Below are 27,339 nucleotides of genomic sequence, written 5' to 3'. Positions count from 1 at the left end.
CGGGAGGTTGTTTAGTTTTGTAACTGTTTCACATCATTTTTAGCAAAATCAAGATCTCTCTAATGCTATTTATAGCCCGAGTATGTGTGAAATGATCTGTTCATCCAATTGATATTGCGCATAGTTATGTGAATTTTAATACACTTCAAGCGGCTGCTTAAAATTATGCATTAAATGTGACGTCACGTCAGATTTAGTTAGCGCGTCTATGTCTATATCTTCCATGTGAACTGAACTCTAAGTGAGGCTGTTTTGTTGAAACTTGGTACAGGTGCTTCTTTCAGCTCCATGCATCGTATTGCTGAGGTCTTATCATAGTAGTCTTAAGTCATAAGTTTAATTGGGGCCTGCAAAATTCAATAATAATATCATATATATGATCAGAATAATGTTGCCTGTTTTATAAGCCAAATTGATCTGGAGGCCAAACCATGAAAATGGAGACAAACCTCATTAAAATCGGATGAGATTTGACCGAGTTATGGCAGGGGGAAGTTTTGATCTATGATTATATAGGATATTTGCGGATACCATTTCAACATGAATTTTGACCAAAAATGATGTTTCCAGACTTAGATGCGTAATTGATCTAGAGGTCAAACTATGTACATAGACGCAAACCTTATGAAAATCGGATGAGATTTGACCGAGTTATGGGAGTAGGAAATTTTGATCGATTTCAATAATAATAATTTAGCTTTAACCAAGCTAAATAAGAAATTATCACACTTTTCTGGTTTGTTTTTATTATTTATTATTTATTATTAATTATGTTACTATTTAATTATTCATTATTCATAACCCATTTATTCATTATATAATGAATATATTTTGTGGCGGAAAATATTTTATACAGTCCCCGCCAGACATTTCTCTAGTTTAGCTAGCTTTGTCCTTAAGCTAACTAACTAAATTAAACTTGCTTAAATACATTTTAAAGTCTTTTAATTATTTGTAACAGCAAGCGTATTTCGTATTCCTCAAACCCAAGTAAATTTCCTTTAGCGTTTGGTTATTTTTAGCCATAACTTTTTTTCAATGTATTTATTTTTTCTGGCTGTCTTTGGCATTATCTATTTTTGGTCAGCTTGCAGGGTAACAATCAGTAAATTAAGAATGTATAACAACTGTTATTAGATTTGGCAGCTACATGGAATATATACGAGTAATTTTCTTTGCCCAAATAATTTGTTGTTCTTGTTGTTATTGTTGTTGGCTCTTTTGCGCAAATTATTGTTATTTTATGTCTGCATTCATTCACAAATTGTTTTTGGCGCTTTTGCTGCTGCCTGTTGCTTGCTTCGTTGACTTTTGTTGCGTCTGCGACGACTTTTTGTCTCCTGTAGAAAATTTCATGTTTCACTGTGGCAGCGTTATATTAGGTTTTACTTCTGTCTTTACTCTTATGGCTTGACTATTATGATCTATGTGCTTCCATAAGGTTTTCTTTTTACGCTCTTCTTAAACGTTAATATCTGCTCAAAGGCTTAGCCAGCATTTAAATGTTATATTTTGCTTTAGGCTAGTGTCCTTAAACGTTGTGAAAAGCTACGCTTGAGACTACTTTCATATCTATTTCACTTATTGCCTGTACTTCTTCTCTTGCTCTCTTCCGCGTTTGTTCATAGCTTACGTTAAATTTCCATTCTCTTTTGCGCGTCATTCTTAAACGTTTGACTGCTTGCGCTGCCAGCACTTCTCTCTTACTTGCTTTAATACATTTCCCAGCTTATGTGGCTCTGTTATAGCGCACTATCGTAGTCAGCGCAGCCGAGCTACGTATTCAATTGGCCTGCAAATTTGCAGTTCATTGACTGACTGACTGACTGGTTGGGCCCAACTTAAACTACCATATAACTTTGACTCCGACGGAGACTCAAGCCTGTTATCTGGGCGCTGGGCAGGCTGACTAAGTGAATGAGTCGCATCAGTGTTGATTGTGGTTCTTGTTGTTGTTGCAGCGCATCTTGTGAAATGGAAACGCTTTTTTCTCGGCATAAATCGGCGAAATTTATAAAAGATAAATAAGCGCGATTTGTGAGGCACAGGCACAATAACACACACTTCAGCTGGCAACAAGTTGAAAGTTAAAATGACTAATGGATTAACGTGGTCGCAAATTAGTTTGCGTCTTGAACTAAAACTTAGCTGGGCAGAGAACATGAACATATATCTCTATTATCATACAATCGTAAATCATATTATTTAATGTCAAAGAATATGTTTTGGGTTTTCTGGTAAGCGTCTATTTTCGTCTCTTTAGATAATATTTGATGAGAGTTTCATAAGGGCCGCTTTCTTAATACATATTTTACGTCAAGAGGAAGCGTTCTGTGGCATCTCATGAGCGCTAGAGATGTGCAAATTCTCGTAGATAAACCTTTTTCAAATCTTTTACAACTCTAGCCAATTCTAAATTAAATAAATTGAAATTCCAGCCAATAATAATTAAAAGATTTTGAAGACTTTTTGCATACAGGGTATCTTATGGCCTGATGGTAACATCCAGCGCATTCCTGCTCGTTATTTTTTTAATAATATTTTTTAATGAATGTCGTTTAATTATCAATTGCAATTCAATTTCATAAATTGCATTCAAATGATTCGCTTTATGATGATTGCAAAAATTATGAAACGAGTCGTGGCGGCTTTTATGCGATTTTGTCAGACTTGTCGCAGTTGCCGTTGATTTCCTTATTTGCGTCTCTCTCTCTCTCTCTCTCTCTCTCTCTCTCTCTCTTTCTCTCTCTCTCTCTTTCTCTCTCTCTCTCTCTCTCTCTCTCTCTCTCTCTCTCTCTCTCTCTCTCTATTGCTCGCTCTCCCTCGCTCGCTCTCTCTTGATTCTTCTTAAGTCTAATTATAATTAGATATTTTTTCTTAAATTTAATTTTTGCCATTTGCTATTCATTTCAATCATTTTCCTTTCCGCTCCCTGATTACTTTTTGCTCTATAATTAGCTGCTGGCTTATTTATTGTTATTAATATTTTTTATTGTATAATTTATATATATTTTTATATTTCAGATTCAGTTTGCTGCTGATTTGGGAAGCTGCAAAGTCGCGCCTTAATTGATAATTATAAAGTAAGTAGATATTTTGTATGTTTTTATATGTGTTGATACGTTTCGATTTCATGACGGTTTTTTTTTGAGAGTAGATTTCCTTGTATTGTTGCCTTTTTATAACCTTGTAGAAGGTATTGTAATTTTGTCATTAAACGGCATCTCTGAGCCGGCAATGTATATATATATATATTCTAGATCCGAATTTCGACAGCTGCTATGATAGTTGTGCACATTTGAACTAAACAAATGCTTTCAATCAAGTTTATAATTCCCAAATAGTTATAACTGCTCCGTCCTGATCAGTGCAAGCAGCTTGATTAAGTTAAACCATGCTAAGATACAAATCAAACATTGTTTGTAGACACTAAACGAACATATATCAAACTACAATGTTGATGCAACTCTTTCATACATAAATCCATAAAGGTTACATCATCTTTTAAGCTGTAAATGCTCACAAGATATTGTCTATATATATGTGTGTGTTTATCTATTGTACATTGCCCCCTAAAAGACTTTAATGCTACCTCAAAGATACATTGTGGGGAAATTTTGCCTTGTTTTAATTGCGCATCTCCAAATGAGACCGTTATGTAAGTCGCATCAGAATTCGTAAGGCTAAAGTCTTTTGATACCGTTCTGATTGGCTATTGGGCCAACAAATTGCCGGCAATTCGCATCGATTAAACTGTTGTCAGACTAATAAACATGACGCATCGCATTGCCAACAATAAATGAAGACACAAGCGAGACAGTCCACTCAAAGCTGATTAAATAGAACATTACAGTTAAAGGCCAATTTCAGCACATGATTTCGCTGGAACAACAAAAAATGCGAAAAAAAAAATACGAGTAAACACCTGACTTTGTTCAGACAGAAACAGCTCGACTAGCGAATAACCTATGCGAATAGTGAGACTTGTTCTGAGCGTGGATCAGAAATTGGTTCTACATGTGAAAAAGAACTACAAATGTTATATGAATTTAGATGCATTCTAATGACTTATGTTTTAATAGTTTACATGTGTCTACATATCAAATTTGCAGGCTCTAGCTCCTAAGGATCCCGAGTTCAACGGGCTGTATATAGATTAAGAGATGCTAAGAACTGGCTTGCATTCATAAATAGATGTGCTCATAAGAATTGCAGCAGCTGACATTTTGATAAGTTCTTCAAATTTGTGCATGGTTCATGGGTTATGCTCATTTTTGGCTTGTTTATAGGGTAGCAGCTGGCAAACATAAATTGTTAATATTTTTACAATGAACATCCGTTAAGCGCATTTATTCTGTGCCCCAACTTGACTCGCAGCTACTGTATATCAATTTAATTTTTTTCGTCAACGCATTAATTAAACAATTCACGTGTGAATTTCCTGGCCGGACATCGTGTCTCTCTCTCTCTCTGTCTCTCTTTCGCATACACTGGGCTGGGCAGCTACATCCGCCTTAAATCGATATACGATTGAAATAGAAATGAGTTAAGACAGAGTTTTTTTTTATGCTGCCAAAGATGCGCTGACTTGATTTAATTACTCAAAACATATAAATTAGTTAGTTCAGATACAAATTGTTGCCCCTTTCCTTTCAGCATGTTGCTGTTGTTAAGCTAAATGCCTGGCGTACTATATCTTTGGTTTATTTTTTCGACAACAAAAAAAAAAAACAACAACTTTATAAAGCTTTATTTTAGTTTCTGTACAGCCAATAACCGACCTCAAGGCCAAGGCCGCGCGAACAAATAGAAAAAAATTGTTTTTTTTTGTTTTTCTGGCTGCCGAAACTAACAAAAAGCATCGTGTGTTCATTAACTTCTAAGCTGCTCCAACTACCCCACAGCACAACAAACCATTAAGACGAGTTAATGCCACGCATCGTCCGATTTTGTTCGGCTTTTGTGAATGTCTCTGTGCTGTGTGCCTCCCCTCCCTTGTTGGCCCATGAAAAGTGCCGTTTGTGCGTGACTCGCTGTACATCAGAGCCAGCCCCCCTCCTCCCCCCTTACTTAGCAGCCCCCTGACTTCCACTCAGAAGACTCTAAGAGTCTTGGCTAAATTGAAAATCATGTTCCACGCTAGGCAACATCAATCAAAAAGATGTTTGTTCTAATTGGCTCAGCTTTTTTGTGAATTTCTTTCTCTGTCTATTTCTCTCTCCCTCTCTCTCTCGCCCTCTCTCTTTCTCTGTCTCTTTTCAATTTTGCAGTATCCATAAACTAGCGACACATCGCATATGATTATCTTAGCCAGCCAGTTTCAATATCCCCAAAGTCCGGAAGTAGCAAAAATGCAAATTAATTTCGTTTTAACACGCAAAAATCGGCGTACACAAGAGTTTGGCAAATGTGCGGGCGCTGAGCCACGGCGGGGAGGAAAGATCCGATAGAATTGACCGAGCTTTGAATAGATTATTGCCTGGAGCTAAGCTTAAGCTAGCATGTAATATGCTATTTTTAACCAATTCTTGAGATTAGTATTAATACAATAATAATATAACAAACTGTACACAATGCGCCCTAATAGATAGACAGACAGCGGCTGCTTCTTCTCTCTTTCTTGGGTCGATTCTTAAGATTAATATGGATTCTTAAGTAACTATTGTGCTCATGGGCCCATCGATGTGATATATGCAGCAGCTACTGTTGCTATTTATGCGTGTGCATATACTAAATATAAAGACTGTAGATTGACTGTGTAGATTTTGAGCGTAGCTAATAATTCCCAAGTGGTTTAAGCCCGACAGCATATAGATATGATAGTTTAGATAACAATTGAAATTTTTTAGCCAAACACCTTTATTAAGCTGGTCGGCTTGTGGTGAATATTGCTTTTATTTTATTTGTAAAAGTATTAAATAATTTAAATATAATTTCAATCATTTTATATAAGCAGCAGAATATGTTATGCGTATATATAGCTTAAGCTATGTAGAACCTTTCGCTTCTGTCCTCAGAGTAGTTTGCTATCGATTGCAAACGTTTTGCCTATTTTCGCGAAACTTTAACTTGTTGAGAATTACAAGCGTCAAGCAACGATAGAAGCGTGCATAACACACGAAAACTTTGAATAAGTTATTGGTTAATAATATGCTTCTCTGGGCTGAACTCTAGCGAAATACTTTGAAAGGCAGACGTGTCAGCTGGTTGAGCTGCAATTTATATAAGAGAACATAGAATAGGTTACACACACACACATATATATATATATATATATATATATATATATATATATATATATATATTTAAATATACCTATTTGTGTGTATCTTTTATATGTATATATATGTATATTTGTATTACTCTTTCAAGTTTTTTAAACTGCCGCACAACATGCGAAACTCTCACGCAACAGAGCAAGACAAGACAGCGGCAAAGACAATAACAACTACTGACACAACAAAAACAAAAACAACAACAACAAGCAAAATAACAACAACAACTTTGCGCGCACAAACAATAAACACAATAAATTTCAATGTCACTTACACTTGATTTATAAACAACAAAAAAAAAAATTAAAGAAAAACTGAAAAAACTTTTTAAATATTAAACCGGCAACTGGGCTGAAAATTGCCCCAAGCCCAAATGCAGTTGAAAGCTAATAATCTAATCAAATCAAATCTGATCAAATGTAATTTAATTAAATTTAATTACTTCCTCATTGATTTTTGGCGCTTTGTTGCTGCTCATAGCCGGAGGTGCTGAAAGAAAAAGTGCATAAACTGAAGCTTAACCGAAATGGAATTGTAACAAGCAAAGGCAAATAAGTAGTAGAAGCTCAAGAGAACAAAAGCCCTGACAGAAGCCATAAACCGTAAAGACTGCAAAAGGCAACTTAAACGAGTTAGAACCAAACAACAACAGCAACAACAATGACCCAATCTTGCAGCTCCTCGAGACATTGTTAACACGGTATGCAAAGAATCAGCAATAGAAATGGACAAGACGCAAGAAAAGTTAACAGCAAGCCGACGAAGTTGCAAATACCCTAACTGGCTGAAAAGCTCAGATTATTAAATTTTGTTAATAATAATATATTTTATAACTAAATAAATATATTTATATATCTATATAAATATAACGAAATCTCTATAATTCATCTTATGAATAATATAAATAAATAATAAATATATAAATATACTTAAATATAAATAAATACATTCTGTTATTAAGGATGGTTCGATTCCATATTTTCGTGCCGAGATCTATAAAAATAAATTTGTCAGAAATATAAGTTAGCTTTTATTTCTTAGGCTAAGTGACATAAAAGTTCGATGCAACAACTTACAATATTTTTACTGGCCATAATAAAACGTGTTTACCAATTTACATGAAGGCTAACAGCACAGCGAGTTTGGCTCAGAGCGTAGAGTGCAGTGCAGCAATTGGGACTCGTAAATGCCTGAGTTGAATGCGTTTCATACAAACCAAGTTTAACTGAAGACCCACAGCGAGGGCATTGGGAATTACAATGTAACATTTTAATGGGGCATTTTGTGGCCAAAAATGGACAAGTTGTTGGCGTCGTTGTTGTTGTTGCTGCCTAGTGTTGTTGTTGTTGTTGTTGTAATTGTGTGTGTATGTGTGTCTGTCTGTCTCAGGCAAAAGGTAAAACACTTGTTGCCTATTTGATTGCAATTGTTATACAAAGAGCTTTCATTGTAATAACAAAAGCAAAACAATGGCAAACATTTTTTGCTGGTGTTGTTGCTGTTGCTTTTGTTGTTGTTTTCGTTGTTGTTGTTGTTGTTGTCTAGTATGGCATGATAATGATGTTCAGCAACGCCGACTGCCCGCTGAGCTGCCTGCTCCCAGAAACAGCAACAGGCAGCCAGCCTAAACATTCACACGAACTTTAACACTTACAGCAGCAGCAACACCAGCAACAGCAACAACAACAACAACATTGTTGCTCTTATTGTTCAGATTGTTGTTATTCTTGCAAATCTCGCACAATGGGCGGCGGCGGCTGCGCAGCAAACATACACACGAAACACTCAAATCTATTACCATTTCAATACCTGGCAAATGTTCTGGATTTTTTTTTGCATACCCTGTAGCGACTGAAAATGCTTAAAAAGTAGGGTATCTTATAGTTGTGCAAATTTAATGCTGTTAAATAAAATGTAAATAGGCTTAATGTAGGCATTCAAGTGTTTGTTAAATGTGTCAGCAACTGCAAGAGCTAGACAATTGTTGGATTTGAACCAGCGACCTTTCCGCCTATTATTGCGATGCTCAGCTTAAAATCGTTTGCTAGCATTTTTCTTCTGCTTAAGAATTTAACACTTTTTAAATACCTTTCCCTATTGTATTGCAGTGGCATAATGCAGGGTATCTTTTTGTGAAGATTCCCGACCAGAGTCTGCTCTTGTTTCTGCTTTTTTCTTCTTCTTCTATTTGTATATTTTGTTTGTTCTTGTCACGCTGCTCTGCACAGCGCACAGAACTGTTCGTAGATAGAGGGAGATCTGGACAGTGTGAGACTCGCATAGAGTTCACAAATTAGCAATTCAGTTGAATTTGATGGGGTGTACGCTTTGGTAATTACACAACATTTTTGATCTCTTCAAGTCATGCGTCCCCCCCCTCGATCCCTCAACCTATGCCTTCCGCATGCCTTGTGCGTAGTCGGCGCTACTAAACTGGATTTTTTTTGAATACCCGCCTGAAACACGAGTGTTTGATCATTTGCTGTCCCTAGTTAATGAGCTTCAGTTTGTAGATGACAAACTCGCCGATTTGTTTACAATTTCGATTAATGAACTTCTGCTGCTTCCTCTTACACTTTGCTATATTCAAGCTAATTAAGAGCTCAGTTGGTTTAACTTGGTTCGCGCCAAGCTAGTTGTCGGTCATGCATTGAATCAGCAATTAGCATGTGCCTTGCCCAAAAGTGTGCTGTGAGGGGAGTTTTGGGAAGAGAATACGTTAAATGCTGCAAATCCTTTCAAGCATTTATAAATCAATTCAGATACAATTATTATAATGGCATGTTTCTCATCCTAACGCCTTAATCCAACTACTGTTTTTTTCCCTTACAAACTACTGAAAAATCATGTAATTTCTTAAAACATTAATCTTGACTTCTTGTAAGAGTACGTATATGTATATCACAGAATATTTTCCCAATTATAAGAATAAATTATGTTTGATTTTTTGTGCTCTACCACAAATCATTTGAAATCTATTTACTTCTTTTTCTCCTTATATACTCCTGAACATTCATGAGTTGATATTTTGATTGTTGCTTTACTTCTAGATTTGTTTATTTCCCATAAGCAGCATGGACATACATACACACACACACACACACACACACACACACGCAAATGCCCGCACAGTAGCGCGCATACGATTCAAGTTCGTTGCCTAAGTCTTTTGTTTGTGTTACAGCTGATTGCCGCTCTGTTTTTTTTTTTTTTGGCAAATCTTTGCGGTTCAGCTCAGTTCACTACAGTTAGAAACCAGGTGCCAGGTGCTTTAACAAAACCCCCCGTCGACCCCGCTCCCTCTCCGTGCCCGCGACCCATTGGCATTCGCTACTGTTCGCTGGGCGGTAGCAACGCGACACAAAGTACAAGTTCTAATGAAATTTGTCAATAAAATTTCGCAGAAATTTGTACAACAGCAGAAGCAGCAAAAACAAAAAACAGGCAGCCATAAAAAGCGAGTAAACCGCAACAACAACAACAACAACAACAACAACAGCAACAGCGACGTGTTTAATAAACAAGCGAATGCTTTTGTTGTTGTTGCTATTGAATCAAATTTACTTTTTTACCGTTTTCAGCGAAAGGAAGCCGCAAACACGTACACAAAACAGCAGCAACAGAAAGCGTCCGTTCAGTTATAAATACCTTTTACCATATACTACACATGCGTACATATGCAAGTTAGTCGCCGCGCATAATTCACTGTGCAAACATTAACAAATGGCCCCTCAAAAAACACATATATATATATGTGTATATATATATATATATATTTTCATATGTGTGTGCGTTTTGTTGAGTTAAGTATGTAGACCACTCAGTCATTGTCATTGTCAAAGAATTTTATTTTTGGCTTTATTTACTTTGGGATATACACAAAAACTGGTTGAGTGTGTGTAGCGTAGGCGTCGCCATCCTCACCCCTTACCCCTCAACGCTTAACCCTCGCTCTCGACCCCTCGCCTCGTCTGTATGAGTAAGTCAAGTAGTAACCCAGGGCAGGGCAGATGCTCTGTCTGCTCTCGACCAAATTCAAACAGAACAATGCAATTCGCTGTTCAATTCTCTAATTAAAAAACTGTGTCATGAAATGCACATCGAATGCAGCGATTGCTCATTATATTATATTTTACTAAAAATATACACTTTGCCTTATTACACTGCGCGTCCATTTACTACAGAAAGACAAAGTCATCAACTGTCTGACGGCGGTGACCTTTGTCGCTATGTCATGACTTCAGCTAACCTGAGCATTTGTATGGCAGCTCTTTAAGCTTATCTGGCGAGCGAGAAACCCTCGAATGTTCTAGGAATGTCCGTTAGGTAATACAAAGTGTTTTATTTTTTTTTTATGCAATTATGTTTTCAGTATAGTAGTTCTTGGTAAAAATAGTATTGAATTTGAATGAAAGTGGCATACATCCTACGTACATATATGCCTACGTTCATTCCTTACCCGTATCTATACACGTATATACATAAATATATGTCATATATATATTTTTGCATATGCCATCATCGAACATGGATGTAAATGCATTAAAATTAAAAAATGCATTATTTCTATTTCTGTTAATTTCTTAACCTCTTTCTTTCTCGCCTCTCTCTTTCACTCTGCCGCTCTCACTCTTTCTTGCTTTCTTCTACACATTGCATAGAAGCGAAACTTTTATAACACAGAAGCTCGAATAGCAATTGCTTAAAAAAATAGAATATGGAACAACTATCTCATATATATAACACTTATGCAAAAGTAGATATTGTGCGATTTTATGAAACAGAGCTCCATATAGAGACAGAGCATATTACGATGCGTGGTTAACAGCTGTTGATAGGGTACATATATCGAGGTATATATATATATATTGTATTCGCGGCATTCGTTTCATATTAATTATTTATGCAGTTTACGCGATGAAAACATTAAAAATGCAATGCAAGCCATTTGAGGTGCGGAGGGCGCAGATGCAAAGGTGTGGTCCAAAGCGGGTAGAGGGGCGTTCGGGTTCTGTGGTGCAACTCCCACGACATTGGCTTTGGTGTAGAGAATAGCGCAATGAATGCATCAGAGGGTGCCACAACAACAACAAAAACAGCGACTACAACAACAACAATTGTTTATGATGAACTCATGGAATAATTATCCTATGAATGAGCAGTTTGCATGATCATTGCCAAAGCTTCCGCTTTTGTTTTTGCGCTCAAGTGAATTTCGCCCGTTGTTGTTGTTTTTGTTTCTGTTGTTGCTGCTGGTTGCTTCTTTGCAATTACGCCATGAAAATGTTGCATTTAAAAGCAATTTTCTTATGTCATAGCCAAACCAAGTTGAGGGTTTTAAGCTAGTCAGAATATTCCGACTAATTCACTCAGGCTGTCAGAATGAATTAGATGAAATGAACTACTTGAAGTTGCTCTACTAAGAGACACCCTGTATTATAATGATATCAATTAAAAAAAATAAATATGGCAAATTTCAAGACTTCATATCTAAAACGGAGTCTTTAAAGGCGTATAAGTAATTAGGTTGGGATATAATAAAAATAGTAATAGACGCTTCATCTATATTTGGTACAGAGATTAATTAGAGTCTTTGAACTCAAGCGCTTCTGCTAGTCGAGTTCAATGGGTTAACCTAATAAAAAAAAAACTGGATGGATTTGCTTAAAGCGCAGAAATGTGGCTCTGAGGCCAGTTACCGGTATCCTTAAAGCCTATTTTTGAGCAACAGGGTATTTAAAGGTTTTGGATATTTGATAAATATATACATATATATTTAAATATAGGTGTGTATGTGTAGAAGAGATGGATAGGGCTACAGCGGCAGCTACTGCTTTTCTCAGGGTCTCTCGACAGTGTGTTTGGGGTTCTTATGAATTCCGCTCAGCTGTTTTGTTTGTTTCCAGAATTTGGAATTTGAAAATGCCGGCTCAGACAGCAGATAGAAAACTAAAGAATGGCGTGGCAAGTCGGGAGAGTCCAGAGTCGGGTGCTGCTCTAAGTGATGCGCATATAAATGTCGAGCACTTCACTTGGCCCTCAGCCAGTTAGCCAGAGTTAGTCCCGGCCTGCATTCTTGGCCAATAAAACTATGCAAAATTATGTGTAGCATTCCAGTGTGTGTGTGTGTGTGTGTGTGTGTGTGTGTGTGTGTGTGTGTGAGTGTGTCTACTCCCATGATATTATATAGTATGCTGCAATACGTGAAGCAACAAATACGGATTTGGTTTTGGTTTTAGTTTTGGCTGCATTTTGAGGCACGCTGCATGAAAATGATGGAATGCCCCGACTTAAAGCTGCAGCTCTCTACCATATTTCTTCAACTTCTCTTTCTCCTTGTCTTTCTCAGCGTCTCGTGTACATATTTATGCAATTATTATACTTGCATGCAAAATATTCAATAATGTTGGCATCGCCAAGCAGCTGACAAAACTAATCATAAATGCTAAGAACACGGCCGGACCATGGCCACCAAATGCGGCCTGCAACAGCAACAGGCACATCGTGCTGCCGCCGAATGCTGCTACAAGCTGCAGAAGTGCCGTCAAGCATAACTTACAGATCCTTACAATAAATGGTTTTTCAATTTGTGAAGCGGCATTTGGCTAAAAGAAAAAAGTTTTTTAGCCAGGTTCAGGTGTATCATAAACTTTCGAGCTAGAAAGAAAAAAAAAAAAAAATTCGATTAGTTCATAAATTGCCACTGAAATTAAATGCATTTTTTCGCGTTATTTACCTAACGAAATTAACCGGCTTTGCCCGGTTCAAATGAATAGCGCTTCATCTGCAAATGTTAGCGCAATAGCTTGTGTAACTCGCCGGTGGCTCGAATTCTGAATTATTACTAATTTAAATATATATGATAAAAATATAAAATGGAGTACTTTAGGCCTTGCTTTACTGGCTCCAAGCCCACCAAAACCTTGGCTTAAAGATTTTATATATATTTAGACGACTTGCTGTTGATCAAGAATATACATATGTACTTAATGGGATTGGAGATGCTTCCTTCTGCCTGTTATCCTTTACAGCTGTGGGCTCCATAAAAATACTTTAATGCCAATCTATCTAAGCTTGCATTTGCCATAAGCCTTGGCAGCTTTGTTGCGGCTCTGACAACTTGTTTGAGTTTTTGAATCATGCCAAAGGCTTTTAATTGCCTTCACGCATTGGGCTGAGCTGTCTCTTTTTATTTTCTGGAAATTTCGACTTTAATGAATCAGTGGACAGTTCTCAAATTGCGCCTCATTTGCCTCCTTGTTGTTGTTGTTGATGATGTTTATAAAAAACGAGCTTAATGCAGTCGCGCGTTGCAACTGAAATCTGGACAAATCTCGTATCTGAAACCAACATTTATTTGGGGCCTCAGTGCGAGTGAGAGAGAAAAAGCGTAGCTACTCTCACACACACAGAGAAAGAGAGAGAGAGAGAGAGAGACAAAGAGAGCGAGAGAGAGAGGCAGCGAGAGAAAGGGCAGCTTTTGGCTGCAGACCGTTGTTAAGAATCGCATAAATTTTATTAAGCTGTGCGTTCGCGAACAAAGAAAAACGTTTGTCATATGATTAATGAACAGTCAAAGCAGCTCCTTGCCCTCTCCCCCGCCCCCGCCCCGCCCACCGCACAGACAGTGGATAAGACGCTTTGGCCAATCCCGCTGTGTGTAGTGCGATTCGATTCTGGAGCCTTAATTTTTATTTATTTTAAATGTAATTTTTTTTTTTTTTGTATTTTTTCCTTTTATTTGCTTTTATTCATTATTTCATTTTTTTATTCATTATTTCATTTTAATTTGTGGCATTTTGTCACAGCTGAATGTGTTGCGGCTCGTCCTGGCCGTCTCGACCGCAAGTGTGACAGGGATAGCGCCCACTCGCACTGGCAACCGCAGGGCGTGGCTGGCCGACCTCAGACCTGTGTCGCCCCAAAAATGTTATCGCCGGCTTCGCTTCAATTGTGCGAAATTAATTTGCGGTCACTGTATGGGCAACGGGTAGAAATTGGTTCAGGTATTGTTGATGGGCATTGGATGTACGTATTCCTAAACCACAATTGCAAACGTCATCGTCGAATGTCGAGCGTCGATTGTCGATCGACGAGCATTTTGGGCGTTGTCGCAAATTTGTTGAAATTTGTTGTCGAAAGTCGTCGGTTCAATGAATTTCTTTGAGCAGTTTTTGTTGCTCGACCTTGAACATGATTTCATTTGTTGCCTTTCGTCTTGTTATTGTCGTTATCGTTGTTCTTGTCGTTGTTGTTGTTGTTGTTATTGTTGTTGTTGTTGTTGTTGTTGTTGTTGGCGTTTGGTTGCCACTTTGCCGGCAGCTGTTATAAAAATTACGATTATTTCATTTGACCAGCGCTTGAGTGCATCAGCTCATCATTTCAGCTCAGTTGCAAATACCCTAACCAAAACGGGCCTCTCGCCTCTTCCAGCCAGTTAAAATGAACACAATTTTTTGTTCTAAACAGAGCAAATTCTTGAGTCTAGTGTCTGTTATATTTATCAATTCTTCTTTATATTTGTCATTTGTTAATGTTTTACGGGCAACATTGGATATTCGCATACCCTGTCCCAGGCAATTGATAAAAATTGATATCGGAATCCTGTTTTGAGAGAAAATCTCTAAGGTTTTAAGAGCTACTTATGACGTAGCTTCAAGAATAGTAAATGCAGGTCTATTACCTTTCATATCATAGTTTTCGTGCATTTGGTGTTATTGGAAGCAGGTTCAGGGTATCATCCAGTCGGGCACTCCCGACTAGAGCACTCTTACTTGCTTTAATATTGAATTGAATTGAATACCTTAAGCTCCGAATTATTTCTTTTGGCTTTTAAGCATAAGTATTTAGTTAAGTATTTAGTTAAAATGTACATGTAAAGACTTCTTTTAAGCACTATTTCTTTTGGATTATTTGGATTATTTCTATTTGAATTGAGTGAGAGCATTCGCGAGTCAGCTGCCGCCTTTGCTTGCTGCATTGCATGTCTTCAAAATTTTGGAGCCCTCCCTAAAAAATGCAACTGCTGCACAAAAATTGTAACAATCAGCGCAGCAAACCAAAGAAAAGAAAAAAAAAAAATACTTGAAAAAGACGGGTGAAAAAAAAATGTAAAATTGGCTAAATGCCAGGCTAAATGAAATGTGCAACAGAATTCACAATTTTGCGGGCCGCACAGCTGCCGCCAGGTTGCACCTTGCAATCGAAGTCCGTGCACTGGGTACGGATTCGGGCCTGGCCTGGCTATGGCTTTGGGTTTGGGTTTGGGTTTGTTTTTTATATTCTTTTTTGTTTGCGTACAGAACGCCCCACAAACAATCACTTACAAGCTGCTAAATTGCATAATCATCCAATGCAATCAGTTGGCGTTGGCTTTGGCTTTGGCTTTGGCTGTTGCCTTTGCCTTCTGCCTTTTGGTAATTGTTGCCATTATTTGCTCAAAGAATGACACACACGCACGCACGCACACACACTTGGAGTGTGCCGGCAGCTGCACAGATAAGAAATCATAAGGCACATCCAATGCAGAGTTGGTTTCTGCCTTCGGCCCTCGAGTCTTGACTCTTTGCCAATCGCCTGGCCCCATGCCCAGCACTGCCTCATCGCCAGCGATAGCCACATTCTCTTCAGCCCCCTGCTTGTCAGCCGTTGACCAAGTCTTGAATCTAACTGCAGCCTTCTTCCCAGCCTCTCAGCTTCATTTGCAGCTTAAGGCTTAGTCTCTTCGTCAGCTTTCTTATCCTCGCGCTTATCATCTTCGGGTTTCTTCATCATCTTAGCCCTATCCACCTTATCTCTAAGCCTACAGCCTCTGCCTCTGCCTTTGCTCAGCTGTGGCTCATCTTTAGTCTTAGACTAAACATCATCTGCAGCCTGCTCATTCTGTGATTTATTCGCAGCCAGGCAGCATCTGCCTTTGCTTCAGCTAAACCCTCTTCATGCTCGCAACTTCAGCCTTCTCGTTTCCCCCGCTCTGCCTCTTTTTTTTCTGCGATTTTCCCCCAAGGTCCTTCTCATCAACTGTTGCCTCTTTTTCCCTCCCTGAACTCCATTTTACCCTTTCTTCCTTTACCTTCATCCTCTGCCCCACCAAACTTTGCCCTCGCTGCCTCACTTGAGCGCAATTTGCAAAGTAAACAAAAGCTAAATCGTTGACTGCGACGCGACGCGTCGCGTCATGAAATGAAATGCAATCAAAATGCCTCCAACAGTTGCTGTTGTCCACCTTACTTTATACTCTGGCCCCCTCCCCGCCCACCTTACTACACGTCCTCTCCGCCCACCCCACTCAATCATCTGCTTGCAATTTTTTTTTGGTATATATTTTGTTGTGGATTTTTGTGTTGTGTGTGTTTTTCGCGCGCTGCTCTTTAATTTATTTGCACTGGCCAATGCCACACCCCATTAGTTGGTTTTGGTTATTTTTTGGACTAAAGGCGTGGGGTGGGGGGCGTGCAGCTGACAAGAGGTGGGCGCACATTAAGTGCATCTGTGTGTTTTTCTTACTTGTTTTTTTTGTGTTCTTTCTTGCGGCCGTCGGTGGCCCAGCCACGATAAGCAGTTGGCTAACTTTGTCCGCGTGTCCCGCGTGCAGCGGGCTGAGCGCAGCGCGTAGCCTTTTATTAAATTTATGTGCGGCAGCCGTGCGCAAAGAAATTTGCTCTTAAATACCCTGTAAATGGGGGTTAAGAGATGTAGCAGAATGCTGTGCAGAGGCGTGCAACAGGTTGTTGCTGGCAAACTTTGCATATATAAATATTTATTATTGGTATGTAAAAACCGGCAGTAGAAACTATTGAAATCAGATTTTGTAAGAGCCTCACGCAATCAAAACTTGTGCTGTAATTGCGGGACTGCAAAGGAGACAGAAATCATTTGCCAGATAACGGATCCGATAATTGAAAACAAATCGTGTAAAGGAAACTAGAGGCTTGGGCCAGGAGTCTCGCTAAGCTGCATAGGACAATGAGCTTCCGTTTAAACTGACATACAGCGTAGCTAATTTAGTCTTACTCATCGACTTTAACTAAACTTAATATCACCCAAAATAACCTAACCTAGCTTTACATTTTTTCGCATCGAACTTTGCCTTATCCAATCTAGCCTAACCTCACGTTTTCTCACCTCACCTAACTTACTTTAAAGTAGCTCAACTTATAATGTAGCCTAACTTTTTTGATGTAAGCTAACTTATTCTATCCTTACTTAAACTATCACATTTAAAATTTGATATCTTGTATTATTATTTGAGTAGAATAATACAAACGGAATATATATATATTATCGTGCTAATGAAAATGCATCTATTTTATTAATATTTTCGCCAAGTGTAGGGTATCTGTCAGTCAAGCATTCTCAGCTTTAAATAATTCTTACATGATCTTTGCTTCTTATTTGCTTCTTCTTTTTTATATTTATTTTTTGTTTATTGTGTGGCCAAATGGCATGAAAGCGAATTTGATTTGAAAATTGCATACACCCGGAACGCCATGGCGATTCCTGAGTCTTTCGGTCTTTCGGTCTTTCAGTCTCCCAGTCTCTCAATCTGGCTGTCTTTCAGTCTTCAGAGCATCTTCAGTGGAAGGCTGGGCCCGGCTGCCGCACAGACTTTTGGCTTTTGCATCCATGTTGATTGACTGCCCAAGTGTGGCCAGCGGCGTTTGCGTTTGCCCGACGACAAACGACAGCTAACGGTGCGGTTTGGCTTCTATAGCGAGCGAGCGAGCGAGCGACCATTTAAAATGCATAAAACTCATTTCGTTGATTAATTGCCTTGTGTCGTCTCCCATGTTGTTCATCTTCTTGTTGTTCTTGTTGTTGTTGTTGTTGATGCGGCTTTGCGTTAGCAGCAGAAGCTGATGCAGCTTCAGTAAATCAACAGCAGCTGCAGTTTCATTTTCTCCTATTTAATATCCTAGATACGTGTCGATAAATTGTATTGATTTTAACAACGTTTATTAGTTCGGGCATATTGGCTATGTCATCTATTTTGTGTCTGTATGCACTTTATTTATTTTGGTCCCCGTCTGCTTTTTTATCCTGCTTGTTTTGAATATAACTTAGTTCTTCACGAGACTTGTCTTTATGTCCGCCATGTTCACGCTCTTGGTCTGAATTCCTTGTTAATTGGAATAAAAGATATTCCTTTAGTTGAACTTGTGTCTTCATACGACTCTGCTTGTCTTCTCCATGTTCACTTTTTTTGCCTGAGTTCCTTATAGCTTTATTGGAATACAATATATTTATTAAATTGTAAGTTTAACTAGAATCTTTGTAAGACTTGACTTGGTCTTCTCTATGATCATTTGGCTTTGAATTCTCTAATTGCAGTTGTTGTAAATTTAACTTTTTCCTCGCAATTTGCTTTCCATCTTCAATTAAAGGTGTCTGCCTTCATTCTCCTTTAGCCTTATGTCCTCCATGTTCACTTTGTCCCAAGTTTATTCCTTTTCCATCTCTCGCTGCCTTACTTACTTTCAGATGCATACAATATTATTTACTTGTCCTTCATGCTACTTCTATTTATTTTACTTTACTTACCTCCATGGTCACTTTATTTACTCCAAAACTGCATTCGACTGGTTCTCCATGGTCACGAACATATTCTTCGAATTCAGATTTTTATCCGCAGTATTATATTTAACACATTATTCTATTAAATGCACCTCCATGGTAACTTTTGTGCACTTTTGAACGTTGACTAAGCCCAAAACTCTCAAACCATACTTTCGACTCTGTGTTAAGGTGTACACAATTCGTTTTCGGTATTTGTTTGTTTTTGTTTTTGGTTTTTGTCCAGGCTAATTTAAATTGTTGCTGCCTGCAGCTGGCTGCTGTCTTACGGTACATTTCAGTCTTTAAGTCTAGGGTGTTGTGTGTTAGTGGCTTAAATGTAATGCAAATTAACTTAATTGAAAATGAATGTAAATATTTATGCATACTTCCAGTTGCTTCAACTTGATTCTACCCTAGCTAAAAGACAAAATCAAGAAAATAGAGAAAAATTGACTTTAATTTTCGGTAGCCAACTCGTGCCTCGATAACGTGAGCGCCGCTCCCCCACCTACCCCCCACCCCCACTGCCCGCACAGCCAAGACAGATGCGCTTTTAAATGCTGCCACTTTAAATATTCGATAACAGCAGCGGGCTGATCAAATGACTTCAAAAAAAAAACATATACAAAGAAAAAGGTAACGAAACAAAAACTAAATAATACTAATTTATAAATAAATAAAACAAAATTCCAAATGATCGGCGCTTTGTTTCTAACGGCTGTTTGTTAGTTAGTTGAGTTTTTTTTTTGTTTTATTTTTAGTTTGTGTTGTTTTTGTTGTTGTTGTTGCTTTTCGCCTAATGAGCCTGCGCAGATGTGTAAATTTAATTCATTTGCATTCGAGTCGAGCGTGTAGCGAGACACATTTAGATATCGTACAGACTCTGATTGCCCCATCCCTCGGACACTGGTTCAGCTCCCATGCCGCCTGCCGCCTGCTGCATGCCGCCTGCCGCCTGCTGCATGCCACATGCATTATTGATGATGACTCAGACACACGCACTCAAGAGCTGCGGCTCCATTTGTATTGCTGTCGGCTGTTGACGGCTTGACGTAGGACTTTGGGGTTACTATTATTTTTTATTTTTCTACATTTTTATTAACATCTCCACTTAATATACCCTGTACCTATTGCAAATGGCAAAAAGGGCATAATGTCCTTGTGTAAGAGAAAAATCTTTGAAATTATAGGGTAATCGTTCTAACCATGTCCGTCCCTCTGTCCCTCCGTCGATCTCAGGGCCTTAGAGCTAGAGACTTGTTATTTGGAATGTAGGTCCTTCTCCTACTGTCCGAGCGGAACGAGTATTTTTTTCTGCCCTTACTATCTTGAACTTAACTTCTATTTCAAATTTTGTTTAAAGTCTATCAAATAAGGAGCCGTAAGTTGAAATAGACGCTTTTCTTAACCTTAACCTTGGCAACGTATTTTGCATGCAAAATAGACTCTAAAAACATTTGTATATCCTACTTTAAATAGAATCTGATAGTGTCGTTTTCTTCTCTCAATTTTGAACTCTTGCTAGGATTTCGTGTCAACTAGTCTTACCCTCATTCCAACCCTATATTTATTTTAGCTACTCTTATTTTTTTATTAATCCCTGCTTTATTTCTGTGGCATTTCTTTATTTATATATATTTTTTCCATTAAATGGTTGCAGGCATAGTTTTTCGTCTTCCATTAGCCTTTTACGAAGCCCAAATGTAGAATTCGTATACAATTATCTAAATATCTAAAGCTGTATTAGCTAACTATTTACACTTTTCGCTTTGTTCTTATATAATACACACACACTCGCACAGACACACACACACACACACACACACACACACACACACATAAATATAAATCATTAAGATTTGTTGTACATAAGCTAACTTCCGCACGCCCTTAACGCTCAACCGCTTCTTTCCGTTTCCCTTTTGTCCATCTTTTGTGCTAACAGCTTCATTTACCAAACAAATGACTTAAGACACAAACTAGCTGCAATTGACCCCCAAAGCAGCACTTAACGGTAACTCGCTGTCAGTGTCTGTCTCAGAGTGTGTGTGACCTTCAGCAAACAAAATTCACTTATTTTTCAAAACAGCAACAACAATTTTCACACACAAAACACACACAGTTCACAAACATACGCACAACTCGAACTCTGAAGTGCTGCCAAGTGCGTTTGTCCATTTACATAATTGTCACACGGACTGTTTGCTTCGGCCGCTTGATGTCTGTGCCATTAGCTAACTGCAGCCACTGTTGTTGCCACAACAACAACAACAACAACAACAACAACAACGACAACAACAACAACAATTCAATTTGCTTTGCCTGTTGTTGTTGTTGTTGCTGCTCTTCAAAATGTAATTAACCTCAAGCTGGAGCGTTTTTTGTTTCGACCTTTTTTTGCGTCATTTTAAGAACTGCGACGACGACTTCGAGTAATTAAGCAAAGCTAAAAGTTCATGTTAATTGTCCAGCACGACAAAGCTTCAACAGGTACACACACACACACACGCACAACAATTATGCCCCGCAAAGGTCAAAGACTAAAAGAATTGTCAAGCGTGGACAGGCCAGGGCTGATATGGGTACGGGGCAAGGCGAGCAGCCACTGCGCATAGAGTGCTCTTTGAATGCTCACCGAGGGGTCCATACAACGGCGGTGGGGCAGGGGCGTAGCGGGGCTGGGCGGTACAATCTGAAGTTGAGTCATTGAAGCGGCCGCTTTTGTTGGGTTCTGTCGCACGGCGGAAGCAACGAACGACAACTTTTTTTTCGTTGCCTTTTTATTTTTTTTATCATTTTTTTGGTGTGTGCTTGGCTCTTGCTTTCCCACTCTCTTGCTGCCTCTTTTCAGCGCACATTTGTTTTTTATTATTATTTTAGCAAAATGCCGTTAGTTTTGTGCGAACACACGGTGTGAATGATACTTTAATTACATGAACGCAACAACAATAACAAAAACTAAAGAAACAACAAAAATAAAAGAACTTGAATTATAATGAAAATTAAACATGCAATGATTTTGGCTAAAGCAAGGCACAATGTTAACGAGAGCGAGTGAGAGAGAGAGAGAGAGAGTGAGAGAGAGAGAGAGTGAGAGAGATAGTGAGAGAGGGGGGGGATGAGACAGAGTTCTGGGCGGTTACGTAGTAAGATCCTGAACGATAAGTTGCGACTTTTACAATCTGACAGATTCTTCCCAAGAAAACAGAAATCAAATCAAAGATCAAAGCATAAGAAACAACAACAACAATATTTAAGCTTAGCAACTGATAGCACAGACAATCTTAAGAGATCTTAAAGTCTTAGTCTTGGCATAGGAAGTGAAAAGTGCGCAAGAGCCATTAATTAAGCTGATATATCTCGGGCACAACTAAATTAAGAAATCTTATTGAAGAGACAAATGATCGAAAATCATTTAGAACAAAATGAATTGAAGGTTCAGACGATGTGGCAACATTTAAGCTGAATCAAATGGTTGTGGGTGTTATTTTGAAAAGTGTTGAGCTTTGTACAAAAAAAATATACTCTGGCACAGATAATACTCGACCAGATAATATTCTAAGCAATCATTTTAAACAAGAAAGTTTGTTTTGATTGTTAATAGCATTGATAAACCGTGAACAGTCTGGCAACTTTTACATGTCCGTCTATATAGTTAACAAATAGTTAAGAATCACTAAGAAACTGTCTGGCTACCCTAAAAGTAAATTCACTTGAGCCAAAATACTGTAAGAAAATAAACAAATGACCAATAATATTAATCGTTAATGTTAATAAGCATACCTATTACTGAGTAAGCAACACATGTAGGGTGGCAACGCCACGTCGTTAAGTTAACAACTTTAAGCAGGAGAGTTTGTGATGAATATCAATGGCAAAGCTTTTATTAACTGTGAGCGATCTGGCAACTTTTACATGTGATAGCTGATTAATAGTTAGAGATCTTCGAACAGTCGGTTAACCCTAAACGGAAATCCACTTGAACCGAAATGCTTTAACAATTCAAATAAATGGTCTACATTAAAGTAAATAATCAACTCTTTAATGAAGTACGCAACATACATATGTACTTATTATAACGCTTAATTTAGTTGTGAATAGTCTGGCAACTTGAGTAAGTTTAATAAACTTTTTCCGAGCGAATGTATGTTACAAATCAATAAAACTTCTTAGGATTACGTCAATTAAAAGATAATTGTTTGATTAATTTATTACTTTGTAACAGTCTGGCAAGGCTGAAATGCATAACTGCAAAGAGTCGAACAGTTTACTAGAGATTTTAGAATGTCTTAATATTCGATTTTTATTAATCACTTCAAATCGTAAGTCTGGCAGTCACCAATAAACCCCCTTGTCCATTGGCGGCGACTGTATGCACTAGAATCGCTTGGTTCATAGAGTTGAATCAACTGTTTGTATATTGTGATGCAGTTGCGGTCGTCTTTCGCCATCGTAGAACTTGAGTCCGGCAAAGTGCTCGATGTCGCGGATATTGGACATGAATGCGCTTAGCTCCAGATTGTTTTCGACTTCGGTATTGGGCACAACATAGCCCTCCATATAGGGCAGATCTTCGTGTTCCTTGCACTCGGCAATGATCACCTTAAAGAAATGGGTGGGCACCGCCACCGTGTTCATGCCAATTACCTGATGTCGAATCGCCCAGTTACGGAATGTGATGCGTTGCGGCATGAACAGCGGTCCCGTGTAAACGTAAACCGAACCGCATTTGATTGCCAACTCGCGGACATAGGCTTCGAGGCGTGTCCATACCCTTGATTTGAGGCCACGACTGACGGGCGCTATGTTTGGCATTATGAATGTTTCGCAATACTTGAGCGGATCGCAGCGATAGTTGTGCGGCGATGCCATATGACCGCCCACCCAATCTGTGTTACGGTAATCCCGTTGATTTGCACGGAATATGAGCGGAATGCTTGAATCTACCAAATACTCTGCGGGCTTCTGCACAATTGTCGATTCCGTGCCGATCAAACAAGCGCTCTCCAAATGCTCGCACACCCAGTGCGCAATCCGATTGCGTCTATCATAAGATAGTACAAAATTACGATAGACATGTATATCGTCCAGGCCGGGAAAGCCGTACTTCATCAGCGTTGCCACATGGGCCGGCTCCGGCTCTGGCAGCGGCTCAACGCCCAATGAGAAGGTGAAGAACATGGTCTAAAATGGGAGATTTTCTGAGACTTATTGCAACTGGTACTGAAACGGCCTGGGAATTGTGTATAGTTTTATAGTTAGCAGCAAACTGCTGCTCTCTTTTTTTGATATATTTATTTTATTTTTTATTGAGCTTAAACCATGCCAGAGTCGATAACTATGCTCTCAACCGTCAAAACCTTTTGTGAAATTGTTGCTTGCATGCTGTCTTTAAACAATCCGATTTGAATGATGTTCTAGTATAAACTTATACCATTGACAATGCCTAAAAAGGGTTTAATGCCTTTAGAGATTTAGCAACAGGCTTTTCAGAAGCCCATTTTTGGATTAGCATCAATAGGCAAGTTGATCTGGCTTGGGAGGCTCAGCTTGGAGAGCAGAGTAAAATAAAATCGATAAGTTATCGTTATCGAAATTTTGTATTTTGAGCATACCCTAGAGCCTTGAGGCTAGAGCCAGCAAATTTGGTCTGCAGACTCTCGTATGCCGAAAATTAAACTATTTGATATCTTTCCACGATGTAGAATGTTGTATATGACAAATTTTGGGCCTTGGAATTTCAACACATTTGATGCTAGATTTATGCTCTGACGTCTATCGGTCGATAAGTACTTATAAAGTTAACTAAACTTTATCCAAACGTGTCAGCTCTTTTCTCTTTTTGTGAAGTATTCATTTATGATTAGATAATCTTATAAACTACCTATATATATATATATATATATATATATATGTATATATATATATATACATATATATATTGTTAATATATAATTTTCTTTTGCAAATGGGTTGTAAAAAAGTTCTCGAGCTTTCTAGACCTGTTAAAAGCTTACCACAGTGTGCATGTTTGATTGAAACCATTTCACATAGTTGGCAAAAACGGAATCCGTGTCCTCCAGTTCCGGTGGCGGACTCGTGTGATCACCGCCCGGATTGTCGTTATCCTCGTTACGCAGGTCGCGCCCATGTTCGCCTGAATCGTTGTAAAAAGATTGACGCGGTTGCACCACCAGCCTCAACTATATATATATATATATATATATGTATATATATGTATATATCGATTTGATTGGCTTGAGAAAGGTGCGACTCACCGCCTCGTAGATCTGCTGGCGACGTTGAAAGATATATGGATCGCTGGCCATAGTCGTTTGTAGGTTCCGATACGATGCATCCTGTTGAATTAGTGCGCCCACAACAAAGCCCAATAAACCCGTGATAACGGCCAATGATAAGGGCAGTGTTAAGGGCACCATTACCATTTATCACAACAATATCTACATATAGAATGTAGATCTATTACAAATACTGTCAATTGGCTCAGTGCCACACGCTGCTGGTACGCTTCTGACGCTAAAATTTTGAACTACTCTCTGAAACGGTCCGGTCGAACGCCCTCAGCAATTACGTAGTTTTTATCAATTTTGACATTTTTGTACGCCTAACTGAAGGCTAAAACAAATGTTTGATATATATATATAACTAAAAATTACTTAAGTATATCATCTGTGTTCTTTTGAAAGTCGACAATCGCATAAGCTACAATTGGCAAAATTCGTGTGTGAGTTTTGCCAAACGTTGAAAACTTAAATATTATTTCAAGTTATAAGCAAACACTTTCATTGGCTTAACAACTCTTAGAAATTGATTGCTAAATGTCTGGAATTTTCGCTAATAACCCTTTATTTTTGTAGTTTTGTAATGCGTTTTGAGTTCTGATTATGCACTGACTCGAAAGACTTTACGTGCGCTTAACAACAAATCACCGCCCCTTTGGCCAAGTCAAAGGCATTGGCAGCGGAGCCTTCCCCATTGACCCTCACCCAAATTGGCAGAGCCACAACCCTGGCACGCAAGCTCTAATAAAACATTAACTATCGCAGCCGACGATGAACTAGCTGGCCATTTACTCATACTAATGCATATGTATATAGTTGTGCATACATTTATTAATATGCGGCTGCAACAAATATAACTACTATAAAAACAACAACAACAACAGCAACAACAATCGCCATCAACCATGAGAAGCACGAGAATTTCGCATAAATTTACTTGGGGTCTGTGCAAAGAGAGCTAACTCGAAGTCGACCGGCAAAACAAAAAAAATAAACTTGAGCAACAATTGCGATATAAAGTTAATGTGCCCAACTTTAAAATGCCTTAAATACATTATCTGGCAGTCGAGTCGTACAGAATTTCTTTGCATTTTGTAGCTTGAGCTCTTCTTAAGGCTTGAGCTCTTGTTAAGCCCTGAGCTTTTGTTAAGGTTATGTAAAAATTGTGCGTAAGGTGGCAACGCTGCGTCTTTAAGTTCACAATTTAAACGCTATGAATACTAATAGCAACGCTTTTATTAACTGTAAGAAATCTGGCAATATTCAGATAAGCCTCACAAACAGTTGACACTAGGCTATCTGTAAAGAGTCTGGCAGCCCTAAAAGTAAATACATTACGGCAATTTTATCTTCCAGTAAAGTTTTTTGCACTTGACTTAAGAAATTTAAAACTTCAAAAATATCTTTTAATTTTTACAAAGCAGTGAAATATCAACTATATTATGTTTAGTGTTGCCATATTAGCAATACAGTGCCAGGTGGCAACACTGGAATTATCTTTTATAGTTTTAAAGTTGATCGACATGTAATTAAAGACTCGGAGCACTAATTCGCACAGTTGACAAATTCAAATGATGCTGTCGCAGACGAGCATTTTTAGTTTAGGTGTGGCCATATGCCGATGCAGAACTAGGTGGCAGCGCTGCAGTGATTGCTTAACCTTTGATCGTGAAATTGATGCCATGAACAATTTAGTCAAGAAATAAAACAATTTAATATGAAAAAGAAATATGCATATTAGGAGTCAGCTTGTTGTGAGGTTAAAAGAATATGTCAAAGGATTGGATAGAGAACTGAAGACTTTCAATTTCTCGGGGTAATTTGATTAACTTTAGCAGCACTTGGGAGTAAAATTGAAATTGAAAGAGTATTAAAACTTTGTTTAGAGGAATCATGAAAATTTGTTTAATGCGTGCTTTTGTGAAAATAGCCACAAATGTGGTTAGCCACAGCGGAATTAGGCGGAAGCAGCAGTCGCAGTCAGTGACAAAATAAAAAAAAAAGAGAGCCCACAAAAAATAAGCTAAAGAGTTTATAAAACACGAACAAAGCGACTGAGCAAAGCGCTTGTAAGCAAACCGAACCAAACCAGCTGTAAGCAGTCTTCAAAGCATTTTGTGACGTTGTTTTGTTTCCGATAAAGAAACAAGCTTATGAACTATGATGCGAACTGATGGCACATCCACAGATCGAAAGAATGAAAACCA

General features: G+C 38.4%; 1 protein-coding gene and 1 long non-coding RNA gene across 5 annotated transcripts in view; one reads left to right on the top strand and one right to left on the bottom strand.

The window, feature by feature from the left end:
* LOC26531121 (uncharacterized) overlaps positions 1 to 27,339 on the top strand; it is a 191,748-nt gene that overhangs the window by 45,427 nt on the left and 118,982 nt on the right. For all 4 annotated transcript variants that reach the window (XR_004303045.2, XR_004303044.2, XR_011417406.1 and 1 more), the window contains exon 3: positions 3,025 to 3,083. This is a non-coding gene — a long non-coding RNA (uncharacterized lncRNA). The remainder of the gene's footprint in view (positions 1 to 3,024; positions 3,084 to 27,339) is intronic.
* Positions 23,097 to 25,416, bottom strand: Tengl4 (Testis EndoG-Like 4). The gene is made up of 3 exons (XM_002057883.4): positions 25,109 to 25,416; positions 24,848 to 25,033; positions 23,097 to 24,014 (listed from the first exon to the last, which is right to left on the bottom strand). Exons 1-3 carry the CDS (start codon positions 25,274 to 25,276, stop codon positions 23,223 to 23,225), a joined length of 1,146 nt encoding a protein of 381 aa, XP_002057919.2. The 5' UTR covers positions 25,277 to 25,416; the 3' UTR covers positions 23,097 to 23,222.

The sequence above is a fragment of the Drosophila virilis genome, chromosome X (assembly GCF_030788295.1).
Source record: "Drosophila virilis strain 15010-1051.87 chromosome X, Dvir_AGI_RSII-ME, whole genome shotgun sequence".
NCBI lineage: Eukaryota > Metazoa > Arthropoda > Insecta > Diptera > Drosophilidae > Drosophila > Drosophila virilis.
The sequence above is the reverse complement of the archived record's forward strand: the minus strand, read 5'-3'. Positions and strand labels throughout refer to the sequence as shown.

Coding starts and splice junctions, on each gene's coding strand:
- Tengl4 (XM_002057883.4), bottom strand. CDS start 25,276: ATGGTAATGGTGCCCTTAACACTGCCCTTATCATTGGCCGTTATCACG. Junction 25,034..25,108: donor GCCAGCAGATCTACGAGGCG/GTGAGTCGCACC, acceptor ATATATATATAG/TTGAGGCTGGTGGTGCAACC. Junction 24,015..24,847: donor AATCAAACATGCACACTGTG/GTAAGCTTTTAA, acceptor CTCCCATTTTAG/ACCATGTTCTTCACCTTCTC.